Source organism: Alosa sapidissima, chromosome 4 (genome assembly GCF_018492685.1).
Source record: "Alosa sapidissima isolate fAloSap1 chromosome 4, fAloSap1.pri, whole genome shotgun sequence".
Taxonomy (NCBI): domain Eukaryota; kingdom Metazoa; phylum Chordata; class Actinopteri; order Clupeiformes; family Clupeidae; genus Alosa; species Alosa sapidissima.
In genome coordinates this window covers 21297379-21309674 of record NC_055960.1, presented here as the reverse complement: position 1 = coordinate 21309674, position 12296 = coordinate 21297379, and the positions used below count along the sequence as shown (strand labels likewise).

At 43.7% G+C, this 12296-nt stretch overlaps 1 protein-coding gene across 1 annotated transcript in view; it reads left to right on the top strand.

Moving 5' to 3' along the window:
- slc2a1b (solute carrier family 2 member 1b) overlaps nucleotides 1–12091 on the top strand; it is a 21474-nt gene extending 9383 nt beyond the window's left edge. The window contains exons 2-10 of the mRNA XM_042088547.1: nucleotides 1195–1290; nucleotides 6589–6749; nucleotides 6869–7109; nucleotides 7465–7627; nucleotides 8115–8302; nucleotides 8517–8621; nucleotides 8839–8940; nucleotides 9238–9441; nucleotides 9648–12091. Coding sequence (XP_041944481.1) covers nucleotides 1195–1290; nucleotides 6589–6749; nucleotides 6869–7109; nucleotides 7465–7627; nucleotides 8115–8302; nucleotides 8517–8621; nucleotides 8839–8940; nucleotides 9238–9441; nucleotides 9648–9845 — 1458 coding nt within the window. The 3' untranslated portion in view covers nucleotides 9846–12091. The remainder of the gene's footprint in view (nucleotides 1–1194; nucleotides 1291–6588; nucleotides 6750–6868; nucleotides 7110–7464; nucleotides 7628–8114; nucleotides 8303–8516; nucleotides 8622–8838; nucleotides 8941–9237; nucleotides 9442–9647) is intronic.
- Nucleotides 12092–12296: the final 205 nt, after the last annotated feature.

The window sequence follows — 12296 nt, the reverse complement described above, 5'->3', positions numbered from 1 at the left end:
CCCGGACAATAGCTCTGCTGCCGGTCCTGCCCAATTCCGACTGCGACCCAACCCACTGAGTCCAGTATAATGCCGGCTTGTGTGGTCCTAAAGGGCCCCAGATGAAGGTCATCCCTCCTGTCACCTTTGTCACCCGTGACTGGTTTTTTTATTTTTTATTTATTAAACCTGAGCGCTTACATTGGGCAAGCCACAAGGTCAAGGGAACCTTTACCAGACTGAGGTGTTGTATAAACATTTGGAATGAGGAAATGTGATGTGCATCATCTTGATTTCAGCATGAGTGACTGCTCTGAAATAAAGTCATAACACTGTCCTTGATCGTTCCATGGTCTACAGGGAAATAATGCATTGTAATGAACCCTTCTCTCATGGAGACATGAACAGGGAAGTAGACAATAGTATTTCGTGTAGATAAGGAGAACTAGTTATAGTAAGCTAATCTGTACAGTTTGTCTTAGAGTTTGTCTTACAGTCCCGTCCCCAAAGAACATTCATCTTCTTTCTTCCATGTTGTGTTCGACTATGAAGATGGTGTTTTGGTGTGTGTACAGAGAGTATTTTACTGGCTTTGGCATAGCCATTTTGTTTTATTGTTAATACTTTGTCATTACAAAAGCAGGAAGAGGCCTGGAAAAGAAAGTGACTAAGAGTCATGTTTTCGGTTTAATCCCATTTTGATTTCACTGAAAAAAGAAATTATGATTAAAGTCTGTGTGCCGGTTTGGGCCAGTTGGAGAAGGACTAGTATGCTTGAACAGGTTGTGTCAGTAATAAGCAAAGGGTTTGGAGGACTTGTTAAGTTCTTTCAGAACGTTCAGCTCTCTAGAAATGTTCGGTTAAGGCATTCTTCTTTCACCAGCAACCATTATCCTACACTAGTGGGACACTACTCAGTGTAGATTATAGAGAAGGCTTTTTTTCAGTGGGTATGCCATGTTTAGCTTAACATGCCCTCATCTCGGAATCACACTTAAAAGCACTGAAATTAAGTCCCCCACACACTAAATTTAAATATTCAGCCCTGATCATTAATATCTGGTGAAGTAGGAAAACTGAATGTTTTATATAGTGTGATAAATCATAGTTTATTAACAGTATTATATGACATATCTAGTAACAGTGTTGTACACATGACGATCTAAAATTAGTTATTCATTTATTCATGTTTTATTTTCTGTCTTTGTTTTACAGCAAGTGACACTCCAGCTGTTATTGGCTGTAGGAACCGCTGTTATTGGTTCCCTCCAATTTGGCTACAACACCGGTGTCATCAACGCCCCTGAATTGGTAAGTGTGCAATCTTGGCATCACACAGTGTCTGTGGCTATATTTACCCCTATAGGCTACACACACCATTCCGATCTCACAATGAAAGGTCCTCTGTGACGTGCGCCACTTGTGGACTGTCCAGATCAAGACGTTCTCTCGCTGGCGGAGTGGGTTCTAATTATAGAGGGAGGTCTGTGCCAAAGCCCTCTCAATCAGACAGACTCTCAAATTCTTGGCCAGGCCTGTGATGCTTTCTGAGTTTTCCATGCTATAAATGGACCAGCATTATAAAACATAGGTGAGATCAATAGCCATCATATTCCACCAGCTGCAGTCTTAAAGCACCCGTATGCAGGTGATGTATAGACAAACACACCTTTCCTTCCCACTGTGCCAAAGCAATGCACTTTGCTGTTAAAAAAATAGGAAAAGCTTTCCCAGTATGACCATACCGATTATATCACCGAGAAACACCTGTTAGCACGCTACAGGGTTTCTACGGGGTGTTAAGATAGTTGTTTGACATTGTAGTTCTCTCTCACTCAACAGTACAGATAAAGTATATCATAATGTAATGAAATTATACCAAGATATATGTGGAACTGATTCAAAACTGATTCCAAAATTTCCCTTTATATTTTCTGCCAATATTATATATCATAATAGTCTTAAACTGGTCTTAAAAAGTCCTTTACTTGTTTAAACCTTCAGAAACCATGATGCTAGCTTTCTTATTTGGCTTGATATATAACAACAAATTAGGAGAGGTTTCTGGAGAGAGAAGTTGGTCCACCTATTGTCTCCTCCACCACTGTCCCCTCCCCAGTAGGAAAAGCTGGCCCAGGTGCCATGAGGAGGAACTCAGCAGCAGCATGACTGCTCTTTTCTTCACCTCTGACACACACACACACACACACACACACACATTCATCCATTCATCCACCAGAGCTGTTGCAGCTGTTGTCTGATATTCATCTGTCAGGACAGCCAGTTATTGCTTCATAACAGACAGTAGCAAGAAGCATCTATCTGGCAGCAGAGTGCAGAGAAAAACACACACACACACACACACACACACACACATACTCTCTCTCTCTCTCTCTCTCTCTCTCTCTCACACACACTTGCATGCACACACTTGCACACCCACACATACACACACACTCACACGTACACACACACACACACAACCATTAACACATACACACACACACACACACACACACACAGGTACTCACACACACACACACACACACTTACCCCAACCCCCCCCCCCCCCCACACACACACACACACACACACACACACATCTGTACTGCTGGGTCTGGGTCATACATTTTGTGTCAGTGGGATGAGGTGACAATGATGATCATGTCTCAACACATTCACTGCCAGGCAGAGCTACTGTAGCCCAACACTCGTATCCTAGCGGGGCGGGTGGTGACAGACCTGTGTCAAGGTATTTTCAGGTGTGTTCACATCTCTAGTTAAAGTAGTAAGCTTAAGTAGTTCAAAACCTGCACCACCTGTTTTACCTGTTCTCCAAGGACACTCCTACACTCCTGCATCTCAAAGGACAAACATGTCAGGGTCATTCTTGTCGATTTTCCAAAGAGCTGCATTGTTAACCCCGACACTGATAAATGGTATTTTCAGAGACAAACCTGATGAGTCGGCATGCGATCCAAACCAAGTCCACCATTAACAGGAAGTTTGCAAGTTTGTCAATTAAACTCCACAATCCCACAAGGAAGGGCCACAGTCACATTGCTGGTATTTACTCTCACAATTGTCACCAACATGGGAACAGATCTGTTTCTTGTTGTGCTGAGCTGAAGCTGGAACTGAATACTCAACTAGATTTAAGTCTGCGCTGATATTGAGACTTCCCTCTGCCCGGAGGAAAGCAGAAGTTCTAGCATTGGTTTACTCGGTTGAGCTCAGGAAGCACGGTCCCATGGGAAGTAAAAGACTCAGGCGGTCTGACTGGAGGCCTGTGGGGGCACAGAAGGGGACACGTGGATAAACAGAGCCGCTTGCAAAGAGACACAGGGTCCATACACCCACTCACTCACCCACCCCACCTTCATGCTAAATGCATGGGTCAACATAGAGGGCCCCCTTCGCTAGTGGATGAATGGACATTGGAGGCTAGAACCTTAGTGGAGATGAGAGGTGATTGTAGAAAATGTGATGGCAACAAACTCATGCCTGCCACCAAGGCACATAGCCTGAAGACTGTAGAGTACTGGTGCAGATCCAAGCTCTGTATCCAGTATGTTTTTTTTTCTTTTTTTCTGCAAAGACCATGTAGGAGGAGCCACAGATTGAGCCACGGTCATAGAGTCGCGTCAGTCAACTCAGTGGGTGTGTCAGTCAAAGAATACTGACAGGTTCTAGTCAGCTGAAAACTACCGGGCATACTGATTTTTAAATTGTATTTGTGTAGCAGTTTTTAACATTAGATAGTAAACAAAGCTGAGTAAAAAACTGATTAAGAGTCTGATTAAGAGTAGTCTACATTACACACAAATGTAATTAATGTTTTATGTTTGGTATTATGTTTTAAGCAAAAGATAATGATTAAAGCAACAAGAAAGGAATCATTTATGAATGTTTCATGCATATAAAGGAAAATGCATCAAAACAAAAGTTTAAACATAAAATACGAGAAAATAAAAAGGGAGAACAACACGAGGCACCAGGAGGATTGCAGTGGTCAGTGTGTCAGTTTTGTAATCATTGCTAGCTGGCGTTAGGCTGGCTCAGTGATATGTGTAGCCAAGAATATCCACCGGATAGGGGGCCCGTGATAAGGCCCTGGAGTGAGGCTGCACATCTGACGTCGGCCTCCCTCTGTAAACAGAGCGTCTGTGATTAGATAATTGCTACTTCAAGAGCTCCGAGGACGATCAGTCTCCCCCACGGCCAGCTGCAGCCGAAGACGACGGCCAACTCCCTCAGAGTAGCAAGGACCTACAGGGCCTGCCGCAGCCAGAGAGACTCAAAGGTGCCTGTTTCAGGACAACTCTATGCCCTGGCAAAGTAGCAAACCAGCCTCTCCGGCCACGGCCAGACCTGGCCTCTACAGTCTGCAGGAGAGCTTCAGAAACATGCCGATCTGTTTCTGTTATAAGCAAAACCACTTTATGGAAAAACACCTGCTGGTCTCATGATCCTCTGGCCTGAGATAGCCTTGATCTGAGGCCAGTTCTAGTCACTGGGAAATCTAGTCAAGTTTTAGGGCAGCTCAGATGCCGTTGCAGACGTTGGTTCTGTCACTGGGCTTTATGGTTTCTCAAGTCCTTCAGAAGCTTGCTGGCCATAGAAGGACCCAAGGTCTGATGCCTGGGGTCTTTAATAATAATAATAATAATAATAAGCTTTATTTGTATAGCACCTTTCATACACAGATGCAGCTCAAAGTGCTTTACATTTAGAGCATGTAACACAATAATAGTCAGTCAGTCATTATCAATCACTTTCACTTTTCTTCATTGCTGTGGCCGTTTATGATCCAATCAGCAACATATCAGAAATATAGAAAATAACATGTAACACAGTTATTAGAGAAAAGTCAGTCATTCCACTTTGTTTGTGTGTGTGAGTGCATGCATTTGATAAAAACAGCGGAGCACTTTGGGTACAATTAAAAGATTAGAATTGGATGATCTAAGTTTCCTTTGTGGTTAATAAGATATGAACCCTGAACTTTGAGCTCTGGAGGTTTAGAAAGCCTTTGAAGTCAGGGCTGCAGGGTAGGACGATCCATGACCCGGGGGTGGCCCAGTCATTTGGAAACCTGAAATGCAGGTTATCAGACTCCTCAATTCATGACTTTGGTCTTGTTCATATCTTTTTGCTTTGCTGAAGGGGACATGGAGTTAAGATTGCAACTATGTTCATGAGGTAATTTGAACATGAACGACCATTGACACAGGACTGTAAGTGTGTTAGTCAGGAAGCTGCAGACAAGCCTGGCTAGCCCCTCTATATAGTCTAGAGGGAGCTCTGGATGATAAAAATGTTACATCCAAATTTGGATAAGAGTAGCCATAATAGTTGACTGCAGCTTGCCTGCTCGTTCCACCTCTGTTTCCCCATCGGCTGGTCGCCTGTGTTATCAGCAGCGTAGGCACCACACAGAGTTGAGTTTTTATCAACACTGGGCCTCAGTTATGAATGTGTGGCTTTGTCGACAGACAGCTGGGCAGGATACAGTGTACAGTGCAATGCTTGTCTGCCTAATGCCTACAGTGAGGAAAATTTGCTGAGTCATTTAAGCTTTGATATGAGAAAATGGAAGATTTCCTGAATAGAAGCAAACCATGTCAAGTGTAGTTCTAAATGTTTTGAAGTTTGCTTTAGCTCAGTATTGATTTAGTTTGGATTAGTTCTTAACTGAGCTGGGGTTGGTTCAACTAACATAACAACTTCATCTAGGCATAAGCAGTTCATCAGCAATGTGCTGTAGATCAAAACTATGTATCATAGCAACTCTTGGACAGAACTTCCTAAAGAGGCTGTGTGTATATTTGAATGATTTGGTTTTACGTAACAGTATTTACATAAGGTGTGTATCAGTTACCAAGGCACATGACCAGCACCATGAGCCATGAGTGATATTTAGATAGTGAGAGGACCATCGGACTGGCAGTGCTAGCAGCATACTTCTGGTGTCAGAGAGTAAAAGCGACAGAGAAGGAAGTGAAAGAGACAGCGAGAGAGAGAGAGAGAAAGAGAAATATAGAGATGGAGATTTACAAAAAGAAAGTGAGAGTGCCCATGGAATATGGTCTGCAAGTGTTTAGACATTCTAATTGTAATTATGAAAATTAAGAATGAGAGAAAGTGTGTGTGTATGTATGTGAGAGAGAGAGTATGTGTGTGTGAGAGAGAGAAAGAGAGAGAGAAAGATGTGGCACTCAAGAGCAGTCACAGCACTTGTACACATTCCCTGTGGTGCAGCTTGTGCTACTTCACCCCTGTGGACACGGGGGTGGAACAGTGTTTGTCAACATACCAGCATCACCGCGGGGGGTAGGGTACTGAGCCTGGAGCCTGAAACCTGACGCCAATCTCCAGCCATAACAATCTGTTACTGCCACCTATTGGCCGAGTAGAGGCTTTTTGTTTGGATGATAATGCAATGGCAAACATGCACGTTTAATATGTGTGTGTTCGCATCAGAAACGTGTAAGGGTATTTATTAAGGCAGCTGACGTTGATAAAAAATGGTTCTATTGACTTTCAAAGAAAGAATGACACTGAAAAGACTGGAAAGTCTGTGACAAAGGGACTGTGTTTTTCTAACAGATCATCAAGGCGTTCTACAATGAAACCTGGTTTGACAGATATGAGACTCCGATCACCGAGACCAACCTCATCACACTATGGTCTGTCTCAGTGTCCATGTTCTCCGTGGGAGGTATCTTTGGTTCCTTCTCAGTGGGTGTGTTCGTCAACCGCTTTGGAAGGTAATTAGACTGTTTGCATGACTATCCACCACTCTGTCCTGAAAAAACTCTTATGGTCTTTTTGTGTTTAAATGGATTCTTATTTCTGAACTGAAATTCTCTCTGTCTCTATTCCACAGGAGGAACTCCATGTTCATGGCCAACGTTCTAGCCTTCATCTCTGCCGCCCTCATGGGATTTTCCAAGTTGGCCGCCTCCTGGGAAATGCTCATCATTGGCCGCTTCGTTGTAGGCCTCTACTCTGGCCTGTCCACGGGGTTCGTGCCCATGTACGTGGGCGAGGTTTCACCCACCGCCCTCCGAGGTGCCCTGGGTACCCTCCACCAGCTGGGCATTGTGACTGGCATCCTAATTGCACAGGTAATGCAAAAGTTTACTTAGGGCACATTTCAAACACAACCATTGAATACATAGGCCTCATGTCATCTATATTTGCACATTCCGGACTACTACGACAACTCTACTTCAGCAAGCCGATCAATTCTAGCCAGTAACAGTTGACTTTTTAATATTTAGCTGTAGACTACAGAAGTTGTCTGATGTCAGGAGATTCCTAAACAAATAGCATACTCTTCCAGACTGCTCTCCTGTGTATAGTTTGCCAGTGGTGCACGCCCTGTGTGCATCTGGCATTACCAACGGGTGCTGGTGCCATGGAGAGCCATGGGTGCACAGGTTGTCCAGTAAGGTCTGCATTTGTGGCGTGTTTGCGCAGGTCTTCGGCATGGAGAGCATCATGGGTAACGCTGCGTTCTGGCCCCTCCTGCTGGGCTTCACTGTTGTCCCGGCGGTGGCCCAGTGTTGCCTGCTGCCCTTCTGCCCTGAGAGCCCACGCTTCCTCCTCATCAACCGCAACGAAGAAAACAAGGCCAAGAACGGTGAGCCCAATCACACACACACACACACACACACACACAGACTCACAACACACTGGATATGACTATAATAAATTAATTTCTATAGAGAAGGGTACTGCTTTGCCCAAGGGCTAATTAGCCCATTTCAGGCTTTGTTGAACAGAGGTTAATGATACCATGGTAAGTGTCTGAGAAGACTTTAATATGACTCTGTTAATATCTTGGAACCCAAAACTCAGCAAACTTGACTGAGAAGTTTTGAATAAGCTCTGCATTTTTAATTGATCTGTTTACAGCTGGCAGGTACCGATAGCTTTGACATTTCAGGGAAAGTTGGTTTATACGGTGACGACATCTTGTTGTTGATTGTTGTCTCCCATGCAGATGTGAACTGTAAAATGCTTTATTGGCTACTCCAGTGCATTATATACATACAAGTGTTCAAGAATATAATAATATAATTGTCTTACTGTATGTGTTTGTGTGTGTCTGTGTGTTTCCCTGTTAGTTTTGAAGAAGCTGCGTGGGACATCGGACGTGAGCGCGGACATGCAGGAGATGAAGGAGGAGAGCAGGCAGATGATGCGGGAGAAGAAGGTGACCATCCCCGAGCTGTTCCGCTCACCACTCTACCGCCAGCCCATGATCATCGCCATCATGCTGCAGCTCTCCCAGCAGCTGTCTGGCATCAACGCTGTGAGTGTACACACACACATTGGTACGCATAGATTCACACACATACATAGTTTTTACACACATACTCTATACACACACACACACACACACACACACACATACACTGGTACGCATAGTTACACGCAGGCTCATTTATTACACACATGCTGTACACACACACACACACACACACACACACACACACAGCTGATTTTTTTCTCAATTTCATCTGCAGGTGTTCTACTACTCCACTAGCATCTTCAAGAAAGCCGGAGTGTCACAGCCTGTGTACGCCACCATTGGAGCTGGTGTGGTCAACACCGCCTTCACAGTGGTCTCGGTGAGTTTCCCATAGGAAAGGACTACTGGTGGAACTATGGGGTTTGTCTTCTTTTGTAGTGAGAAGTTGTGAGAAGTTGTTTCATGTGGTTTAGTAGTTTCACATGGACTCATTCAAAAGACAAAAGACTTTCACTTTACCTTTCTTACTTTCATTAAATATTTTCTTTTATTTCTCCCTCCTATCCTTTCTTTCTCTCTCTCCCTCTCTCCTCCAGCTCTTTGTGGTGGAGCGTGCCGGGCGCCGGTCCTTGCACATGCTGGGATTGATTGGCATGGCTGGCTCCGCTGTGCTGATGACCATCGCTCTAGCTCTCCTGGTAAGTACGGCGTCCTCAATCACGCCTGGCTGATTTATGCTGTGGTTGTTCTCTTATGAAACCAAAAGCCAGTCAGCCACTTACTCAAACAAACCACTTCCTTCCTTGGAATCATTACTCCCCTTAATTTTATTGAAGACATGTTGTGCAGCTGAAGCCATTTAAAACTCCCTTGAGTGTTGTTATATCCTGTACAAATGCTAACCGGTAATACTTTTGAGTGTTGTGTTTGACTAGAGTTTAGTTTAGTTTGACTAGAGTTAGATCAGCACTCATCAGCAACATATCCCCTCACAGAACAAGCTGAAGTGGATGTCGTACGTGAGCATCGTGGCCATCTTTGGCTTTGTGGCGTTCTTCGAGATTGGCCCAGGGCCCATCCCCTGGTTCATTGTGGCTGAGCTCTTCAGCCAGGGACCCCGGCCTTCCGCCATGGCTGTGGCCGGCTTCTGTAACTGGACGGCCAACTTCATCGTGGGCATGGGCTTCCAATACGTGGAGGTGAGGTCACTGAGGTCACTTATTTAGGAAATTGTAGTTGTTGGTCAATTGTTCTACCTTTTTTGGAAGTTTTGATGAAAGTATTGGCTGATGGTGTTGTATCGGGCTGTTTACACACTAGAGTTTTTGTAAAAGCCCATGACACCAGGGTCACAGGCTCTGGTATGGTATTTTCTGCTAATACATTCAGACTCTTCTGTTCACAGGCGGTTTGTGGGCCATACGTGTTTGTGATCTTCACCATCCTCCTCCTCTTCTTCTTCGTCTTCACCTACTTCAAAGTCCCCGAAACCAAGGGCCGGACGTTCGACGAGATCTCCGCCGGTTTTCGCCAGTCCTCTGCCACCGGTGCTGAGAAGCATCCGGAAGAGCTCAACAGCCTGGGGGCAGATTCTCAGCTCTGAGGCACCCCAGCCTCACAACCCCCACCAAATCTCCCCCACCCCCAATCCATCCACTCACCCCCATCTCCTAGAGTTTGTTTCATTTTATTGCATTCTATTATTTTAGTTAATGTTATTTTAGTTTTGCAGAAAGTAGAGCAAGGCCAACTAAACTAAAGTAAAGGCCCCAATGACCTAGTAGCACTGATGGGTTTGGGGGGGGGGGGGGGTTGAAAAGAGGGTTGACTTGGAGGAGGGGATGAGAAGAGAGGAGATTGTTAACAAAGGGTTAGAAGGACACAAGCGAGAGAGATGATCGCGGGCGGTCTGTTTTCATACTTCCCCAAACTGCTCTAATTGTTTACTAGACTGTTACTTTACACTGTACTGACTGGAGGCTGGAGTGTGAATATGGTGGTGCCTCCTTTTTTCTGCTCCTTTTCTCTCTCCCTCTTGTTCCCTTTTTCTCTAAGTGCGTTAGGCGTGTCTCTCTGGCCTACTTCTGGTAGATGTCAGGAGGACTTGTTATTTTTCGTTGTAAGTCCAACTGCCTGTGACCCTGGCGTCATGGGCTTTTACAAAAAACTTGCTGAACATAGCTGAAGTCTACCTGTACACTTTGTTATACTTGTTAGTATAAAGATGAGAACCTAGACCCTCATCCAATGGTTAGCGCTTTCAGCCCAGTGTTTGCGTCAGACCTGCAGGGGGCGATAGCGAGACACTCATTTCAGTTCCCTGTTTGACAAATGGGTTTCAGGTGTCCATGTGAGGTTACTGGGCAACAGAGACCTAAAACTGTATTTATTTCTCAGACATTTCTTGATAAATAGAATCTCGTATATTTTAGTGCTTACACTGATTTTAAAAGATCATTTGTATTCTAAAGAATCGTATCATGTAAATATATATTTTTTACACATCTCGTTTAAAGTTATTTTATCCGCATATGAAACTGTCAGTAAATATTTCTAGAGCTAATGAAATGTAGAGACAAATAAACCAAATCATGACGTTTAGATTCTGTAGAATTTCTAGCAAGAGTTTCAAACTACTGTATGAAGCAGAAAAAAAACATGCTGAAAGATGAAATGTTACATTTGAAGGAGGAACCATTGTGTTATCCCAGATGTTTAAGGTCGACTGCTTCGGGTGGCACATCTGCCCTGAACGGAGGCTGATTGCTGAGGGGTGGTTAGGGACTTCATCATCATCACTTCTCACCATAACAATAATTCTGATGCTGCCTTTGCCACAAACAATTCATCAGGTGCCTTAACACCCCAGTCCAAACAACAAAAACAGAAAATATCCCTCTTCTGCAAAGGCATTTGCTTTGCACCCATCACTAGATGAATGTAAACTCTTTATGTGTGTCCTCGACAGTGCAGAAGGGGTTGGGCATGGCACATCCTTTGAAAGAGGGACCAAATCAGACACCTTGCTCTGCCATCCTTTTTTTCTGCTCTAAAAACTACACTCCGCTTTGGTGGGCCACTGGCAGTAATAGAATGTGTTGGTAGCTGTTTTGTCAGGCTGGTTTCACCCAATGTCTAGTCTACATTATTGTTGTCTGTCTCTGCCTTTGCCACCACGGTCCCAAATGACTCCGATCCGGGGCTGATTTGTGTGGTAGTTTGTGTGTTGAAGTACATGTAGCTGTTGCGGTCATGTTTTGTGATGTTTTACCTGCTGTATCAAGCCTGCTGTGCCACTTCAGAGTGTTCTGTCTTTCCTTATCAGCACTTTATAGTAGCCTGCTGCTATCAGACTATATTTCTCACCAGCTCAGTTTTTACAGCTAGGGTAGTCTGGAAACCTTCGATCTACAGACAATTGGCCTGGTAGAGTGGTTTAGGTGACCATCAACAACCATAAAGCCTTAACAGAAAGCCTGTGTTTGCTGCAAAATCATCTATTTTACTTGAGGGTAGATTTTGTAAAAACTCCTTTACTCTGGACAGGTGAAGGCCAAGAATTTAATGTTGTTCTTGCCCTAAACAGGGGCTTGCCACAAGATCTCTTTCGCTGACATTTTGGTCTAAACCTAAGCTTTTGGCTAAGGCACACCTGACTTGAATGATGACCCATGCGGGTTTCCAGACCACAGTGAATACTCTGAAAATATATGGTGGCAGCGTTAGACTAGTATTTTCCTCCAAAAACAATGTTTGCATTTGAATAGTTTGGTTTCAAAAACACAATATCCTCCATTTTAATGAATATTCATGAATATATATATATTTTTTTTTTTTTTTTTTTTTTTTTTTCCCAGGTAATTTCAGTAGAACTACAAATGTGTTATTGTTATTTGATTTATCTTTACACAAACAAAACACAGCTGCAATTTTGTTATTATTACCTGAAATACACAATTAATTGCCATGACTTATTAAGGTTTTTAAAAATAGAGATATAGCATTTTGGAATCAAACTCTTCATTTATTAGTTCCCCTTGTAAAAGTTTTTTTT